This window comes from Onychostoma macrolepis, chromosome 18, assembly GCF_012432095.1.
Source record: "Onychostoma macrolepis isolate SWU-2019 chromosome 18, ASM1243209v1, whole genome shotgun sequence".
NCBI lineage: Eukaryota > Metazoa > Chordata > Actinopteri > Cypriniformes > Cyprinidae > Onychostoma > Onychostoma macrolepis.
The window spans coordinates 29,604,967-29,612,690 of NC_081172.1; the positions used below are offsets into that span (position 1 = coordinate 29,604,967).

The 7,724-nt window shown below is 35.8% G+C and overlaps 1 protein-coding gene across 1 annotated transcript; it reads left to right on the plus strand.

Annotated features, from left to right (window-relative positions):
• Positions 1-1,869: 1,869 nt before the first annotated feature.
• On the plus strand, positions 1,870-7,724 carry eif3m (eukaryotic translation initiation factor 3, subunit M). Its single transcript, XM_058752379.1, has 11 exons — positions 1,870-2,012; positions 2,440-2,572; positions 2,670-2,808; positions 2,879-3,002; positions 3,823-3,917; positions 4,000-4,083; positions 4,166-4,265; positions 4,354-4,435; positions 7,010-7,153; positions 7,370-7,430; positions 7,548-7,724. The coding sequence occupies exons 1-11, from the start codon at positions 1,971-1,973 to the stop codon at positions 7,669-7,671; spliced, it is 1,128 nt and encodes a 375-aa protein (XP_058608362.1). The 5' UTR covers positions 1,870-1,970; the 3' UTR covers positions 7,672-7,724.

Consider the following 7,724-nt stretch of genomic DNA (forward strand, 5'->3'; position numbering starts at 1 on the left):
ACCTTATAAAAGCTCTCTAATTTTTTGGGGGAGGCCAGCACCATACTGTTCACTTTATGGCAAACAGAGCACTTCAACAATGGCATCCTCAAATGAAAACTGCTTTTGTGTGATGCTGATATATAGCAGCATAAGTAGCCTATAGGTGTCAGTATATATCCATATCCTACCTGGTCTCATGGCGTTTACGTACCTTTATGAGACCAGGTTGCCATATCAGGACAAGGTGTGCAACACTGTAAACATAAAACCTAAAACCCATACACAAAAAAGCATACAAGTAGTCCAGGCCTGTTGTGTGCTGTATGTATTCTTCTAATGTCATACTATAGCTTTATGCAAATATTAGTCATTATTATTAGTTGTAATGATTATTCATCATTACTCACTGCCAATCTCCCCCAGCAACTGCTGTAAACAGATCACTGAATCAGAGAGTGAATAAATCTGATTTGTTAATGCATTGTCATTTGTCACCTAGATCACCCCATTAATTAAAAAGAACCTGCAAAAAACAGATTCATTAACTAATTCAGTTCTCAAGTTCAACTCACTCACTCTCTGAAGTCTCTGTTGGTATATTCCTTCACAATGGTTTCAGAAGAATATAGCACACAATGCTGACTACACTGTAATAAAAAATAAAAAAAAGTTGAGCCAACTTAAAATTTTAAGGCAACCAGCTTCAGCAGATTTTTGAGTTTGCTCAACTTATTTTTGTGGGAGATTCTCAATTTTTTGTTGTATAAACTTACAACATTAAGTTGATAAAACTCAAAAATCTGCTGAAGCAGGTTGCCTTAAAATTTTAAGTTGGCTCAACTTTTTTTTTTTACAGTGTATCTTTATGATGGTATACGTATATTATATAGTATGACAGGAGTTTGCAAACAGGGAGCCGCAATTGCTATTTGTGTCCTCGGAAATGTTTCAAACATTTAAAATGGTTAAAATGAACAGAAATTGGATTAAAACAATCATATAAATTTATTTGACAGTATAAATTGGTTGTTTATACCTAAAAAATATATAGCTTCCTTACTACACTTTAAAAATGGGGTTATGAGAATGATCATATTTAGGGGCCTGTGGCTTCTAAACGGCCGAAAAATAATCATAGTATTTCCTTGCCTGCTGAGTCTCACAAAAACAACCAAGAAACGTCAAGTCAAGTCAAGTCACCTTTATTTATATAGCGCTTTTAACAATACAGATTGTGTCAAAGCACTTAACAGTATCAAATTGGAGGATAGCGTGTCAGTAATGTATAATGATAAGATTAAACACTCAATTTTCAGTTAAAGGCATTTCATTATTGAATTCAGAGATGTCATTGTCTAGCTCAGTTTAGTTTAAATATTATCTGTGCAATCAAATCAGCGATAATCGTTAGAAATGTGCATGTATATACAGTGTGTGTATATATATATATATATATATTTTTTTTTAAACGCTGCGTCCTGATGGGTGACTTTATTACAGTCAAGAGAAGTAAATGAGGAAATTACAGTAGCCTAATAAAAAAAAAAAAGTGTGTGTGTTACAGTAATGACAATTTGGGGTGGAAATGAATATCTAAATTCTAAAAGGTTGAAAACCCCTGTCCTATGCCATTTTGGAGTTGTGGTCACTACAAACTTACGTTACATTGTATGAAGATCCTTTCGTGTCTTTTTTTCCACCGAAAACAACAACATATGTTTTTAGAAAGTCTTAAAGAGGTAAATACAGCCAACCGTCTGTTTTGGGGGAACACTAAACAGACCTGCAGTTTGTACTGCAAGGGCAGTAGGTATGTTTCCTGAAGCAGAGCCAAATGCTCACTAACGCTCGCAAAGTTTTGCGGTCCCTTTAAGTCTGTGACCCGGAAGTACGTCAGCATCACCGGCTATTTTACAGATTCTCTTCCGGCCAGTGAAGCTAGACTGCGAGCGTGGATTCTTATCTGTGCTCTTAAAATAATTAATAAAATGAGTGTGCCGGCGTTTATTGATATAACGGAGGAGGATCAGGTATGTTTAAGTAGTTCATAAGCATTTTTTGCGTTATTGCACACGTATTTCAGCAAATTAAAAGCATTTTTGCGTAAGCATGCTTGTTGATGCTAACATCTGTTAGCCTTTAGCTGATCTTAGTACAACGTAACGGTACAGTTTGTATTTGTACTTGTGTATTATTTCGCTTGTTTATGAGATGGGCTCTGTGTTGTTACATTGCGTTGCGGTAGAAACTCAGTTTCTTCAATGTCAGCAGGATATCGTGAATCAATAGTCACGTATCTGCTGCTGTTATTGACAACAGATATTTCACAACCCACAAATGTTATACATATTGTAACCTGTCTGAAGAGGTTGGGCGCTTTTTGGAAACACCATGATGAGATTATGATTTTGTTACTGTAAGAGCCGGCTTCATTTTTTTGTTGTCATTCATTTGTAGGCGTCAGAGCTCCGGGCCTATTTGAAGTCTAAAGGAGCTGAGATCTCTGAGGAGAATTCAGAAGGAGGTCTGCACGTCGATCTGGCGCAGATCATCGAAGCCTGTGATGTCTGCCTCAAAGACGATGACAAAGGTATGACATATAGCTGATGTTAGAGCTTTACAACACATATGTAACATGCAAAGACTTACAAGAACATTTTTTCAAGCGCTCTTGTGTTCCTCTGCAGATGTGGAGAGTGTGATGAACAGCATCGTCTCCCTGTTGCTGATTCTGGAGACGGAGAAACAGGAAGCTCTCATTGAGAGTTTATGTGAGAAGCTGGTGAAGTTTCGTGAGGGTGAGCGGCCCTCGCTCAGGATGCAGCTGTGAGTGCTTTCGCTGTATTGTTGAAATGAATCCTTGTTTGTATGTATTAATTAAACTCTTTGTTTTCAGCTTGAGCAATCTGTTCCATGGTATGGATGAGAACACACCGGTGAGACACAATGTGTACTGCAGTCTGATTAAAGTTGCGGCCACCTGCAATGCCATTGCATTCATACCTACAGACCTGGACCAGGTACGAACATCAGTGCAATGTCAAAAATATCATAGTATTTCCATTCCTGCTTTTAAAATGCATCACAAGGTATTTGGATGAGTCTTGAAATGTCCAGCTCGTATTTCATCTCATAATTAACACAAAGTGAAAACTTAAGTCCCCTTTCTCCAGTCAGTAGTCTACTGTAATGTAAAAATATATATATATGTATTTAAAATGCACATTTGTACAGTATACTAAAAGCATCTGTAAACTGCATTTGCTAGTAATTTTAAAAAAAAAGTGTCCTGATGGGTGCGACTGTATTACAGTAAAGAGAATGAGTGCATTTTTACTCTTGAGTAAATGAGGAATGTACAGTAAAAAGTGTGTCACAGTAATGAGAATTTGGGGTGGAAATGTTTTTTTTTTATTATTGTATAATAAATCATATTTTCTTTTCTGTTTCATTTTCTTAAATAGGCTTTTTCCTAAAAACTGTTTTCCAAATGCATGTTATAGATCATAATGTAAACACTTTACCTGTGCATGTGTTGCACTTCTTTTTAATTTTTTTAAATCAATCTCCTAATGTTTAATCCTGTGAAAAATGTTAGTTTATCTGCCTCTTTTGAGTGCCACACCCACATCTGAACATCCAATCAACAACTGATGCAAAGAACCAAGTCCTCGCCCTACATCTGTTCTTTTTTCCGATATGCTTATAATCTGAAAATTTCTTTGTGGGATTAACCTGTATAGCCAACATAAGCTTCAGCCCTCAAACCGCTCGTTTCTCTCAGTATTTATGTAATTAGGAAACGATTCCTGCATGATTGGTGTGTTGCGTTCTGTGCAGGTGCGCAAGTGGATCACAGACTGGAATCTGAATACAGAGAGGAAACACACTCTGCTCCGTCTGGTGTATGAAGCGCTGGTCGAGTGCAAGAAGAGGTACCTGCTTGTTTGATTTCAGGTCAGCTGTGTCCAGGTTGTGGTTTTTGTTTATTTGACCTTTACACTCTATGTCTTTCAGTGAAGCTGCAGCTAAAGTGATGGTGGAGTTACTGGGAAGTTACACAGAGGACAATGCTTCACAAGCCCGAGTGGATGCACACAGGTAATGATCTTCTCTTGTCAGTTCTCTCAGTTTTGATCTGCTTTTGTCTTTTAGTGATTTACACACATGCTCTGCTCTCCAGGTGCATCGTCCGTGCCCTGAAAGACCCAAACACCTATCTGTTCGACCATCTCCTAGCCTTGAAACCAGTGCGTTTCCTGGAGGGAGAGCTCATCCACGATGTAGGAAAATACATATTTTTTTAAATGAACACAAACTTTAAATCTTTTTAAGAAATTCTCTGAATAAAACTCCTCTTTGTCCTTCCAGCTCCTGACTATCTTTGTCAGTGCAAAGCTTGCTGCATATGTGAAGTTTTACCAGAGCAACAAAGACTTCATCGAGTCTCTCGGTGAGTACAGTCTGAACGACGATAGGATTCAGTCATGACCATGACACACTAATAAACAAAAATGCAAAGTACACACATGATGTGTAAATTAGTCAGTTTTTAATTAGATTGCAATTGGTAAATAATTAAGAAAAAATTTAACTCCATTTATCTGCTATCTTAATTTTGATGCCTTAAAATACTGTATGAATTAAGGATATTTAGAGTGTGTGTGTATTAGTGTTGTCAAACGATAAATCGCATCCAAAATAAGTTTTTGTTTACATAATGAGTGTGTACTGTGTATATTTATGTATATATAAATACACACACATGCACGTATACATTTAAGAAAAATGTTATGTTTATATATTAAATATATTTATATATAATATCAAATATAATAATATAAATATATAAATGTTTATACATGTAAATTTTCAAAACATATACTAAATGTGTGTGTATTTATATATACATAATAAACACAGTACACATACATATATTATGTAAACAAAAACTTTTATTTTGGATGCGATTAATCATTTGCACTATACAATAATAATATTCAATAATTATTAACTTATTTAAATGCTTATTATACACACAAGTTCTTAATGTCAAATGTAGACCTTCAACTATGCTCTCGAGTCCAGTATGTCTTGTTTTAATTGTGCTGGTTGAAATTCTATTACTCGGAAAAAACGTTTGAAGATATATTTAACTATCAACCCCAAATTCATTTTAGATTTTCTATCTCGAACTGTCAAAACCTTATAGGTTTTATAAATTGCTATTTTATACTATTTCAAATAGCCAAGGATGCTGGCATGGTGTTAAAACTCCAAACAACCATATACATTATTTATTAATATTTGTGACCCTGGACCACAAAACCAGTCTTAAGTCGCTGGGGTATATTTGTAGCAATAGCCAAAAATACACTGTATGGGTCAAAATTATCCATTTTTATTTTATGCCAAAAACATTTTGTAAATTTCCTACCGTAAATATATCAAAACTTAATTTTTGATTAGTAATATACATTGCTAAGAAGTTCATTTGGACAACTTTAAAAGGCGATTTTCTTTCAGATTCCAGATTTTCAAATAGTTGTATTTCAGCCAAATATTGTCCGATCCTAACAAACCATACAGCTTATTTATTCAGCTTCCATGTGATGTATAAACCTCAATTTAAAAAAATTGACCCTTATGACTGGTTTTGTGGTCCAGGGTCACATTTTATATTTTGTTACATTATTACTTGTATAATTTTATTTTGTTGTTTTTGTTTATTTTAATTTGTATAAAAGAAAAAGGCATTTTTTTTGTACCTTAGTTAATCTGGTATAATAGGGGTTATGCACAACAGACTTCCGTATTCTGCTAACCAGGTCTCGTTGCTTCCGGTTCATGCGTTTTGCAAATGCCCGTTAAATATGAAGCTGTTTTACTCAAGATGCCTTCAAAGTAGACACTAAAGATAATCATTACCAATGTCCATCACATATGTGGATTGATATATAAATTATTTGTATTCTTTTCAATAACATTTATATATAAAAGTCGAATAAAACGTCAACAATAAAAACAGCTAGCTAATTTAACTGATTACCTTAAAAGTCCATTGATATCGCCATTATTTAATACTGCTATTAATACATTCTCCGACAAGCGGAAGCGATGAGACCTGTTTTCCGGGTTTGGTCAGGTGACGTTCGACATATATCCTATTGTAACTTTTAAAGCTACTGTTAAGAATTGATGAGTGTTGCTTCATATTAAAAATAACATTTAATAAAAATGTCTTCTGTGCATTGCAGCTCATTTTTTCTTTGTTTTTAAATGCACTGGAGTGTTGAGCACAGGCTCACACGCGTGTCTGTTATCTGTGGTGTCACTGGGCCGCTGGAATTTGAGTCTCAGCAGTTTTGGTTCTTTTAAAAGGCAGACGTTAATTAGAGCAGGATCCTCCCTGCCATAGACCAGCGATAGCCGATTCAGACCAGTCCTGATGAAGTGTTGATCTAACAGTGAGCACCTCCCTCTGAACCCTAAAGGAAACGGCTCACTGACCTTCTTCTCATTTGATGATTTTATAATTAACGTAAACAGATTTTCTGTTGAGAGGGTGAAACGGTGAATATTTGTAGTCTGTCAGCGTCTTCTTCACCTACATCCAATAACATCTTAGAGCGTATTTTTCCCATCAGAAGCTTTGTGAATGATCTAATTGAATTAGCAACAATAAACAATTGATAATTACTATGACTACTAATTGCCTGAATTCATTGCCAATAAAATATGCATATTTTTTATATTTAAATGTATAGTCCAATTTACATTATTCATTATGCCACAGAATGTAATTATTTTCAATCAGTGTATAAAAAAAATCAAAATATAAAACATGAAATTCATCAATGTTCTAAAAATGTTATTTTTTGCAATGTGCCACTGTAAAATATATAAAAATATATTCGCTTTTTATTTCGGTGTAGTGTCACGGTGACTTATTTAAAGCACAGTCCAGTGGCATAATATTGCGTTGAGAATTAAATTAAATCCAGAATGCTTCATGTTGTGTTTTCAGGTTTGTCTCATGAGCAGAACATGGCAAAAATGAGGCTGTTGACCTTCATGGGCATGGCGGTAGAGATGAAGGAGATCTTGTTTGACACCATGCAGCAGGAGCTGCAGCTTGGTGCTGAAGATGTGGAGGCCTTCGTCATTGACGGTACGGCTCTGCACTCCCTTTGCGGACTATTTTAAAAGTAACTGTTATGTCTGTATGTGGTCATTTATGTATTCGGCTGCTGTGTTCTGAGTCTGATTGGGACAATAAAATATAACCTAAGCTCAACTGTATATGTAAATTGAATGTTAGAAAAGCTTTGCGTCCATGTTTTTGTACAACCACACATACTTACTGTGCTTTCATGTGAATTTCTAGCTGTTCGGACCAAAATGGTTTATTGCAAGATCGACCAGACACAGCGGAAGGTTGTGGTGAGGTAAGTCGTTACCTATTTGAAACATACAAATACACTAAGATGGTAAGCAGCAGTAGTAAGTGTTGTTTGGAAATCTGCCCATTCTGATGCGATTGGCTCCTGTCTCACTTCCTGTAGCCACAGCACACACCGCACCTTTGGCAAACAGCAGTGGCAGCAGCTGTATGACACACTGAGCTCCTGGAAACAGAATCTGGCTACCGTGAAGACCAGCCTTCAGACGCTCTCTCCCTCTGCCTGACACAGCTGCTTCTGTTTTTATACACCTCCAATAAAACACCCATGAAGACCATG

What these genes read in the sequence shown, in the direction of transcription:
- eif3m (XM_058752379.1), top strand. Translation starts at nt 1,971, where the DNA reads ATGAGTGTGCCGGCGTTTATTGATATAACGGAGGAGGATCAG. An exon ending in CTGGTCGAGTGCAAGAAGAG is followed by an intron (nt 3,918 to 3,999) that starts GTACCTGCTTGT and finishes TATGTCTTTCAG; the next exon opens with TGAAGCTGCAGCTAAAGTGA. An exon ending in CAGCGGAAGGTTGTGGTGAG is followed by an intron (nt 7,431 to 7,547) that starts GTAAGTCGTTAC and finishes CACTTCCTGTAG; the next exon opens with CCACAGCACACACCGCACCT.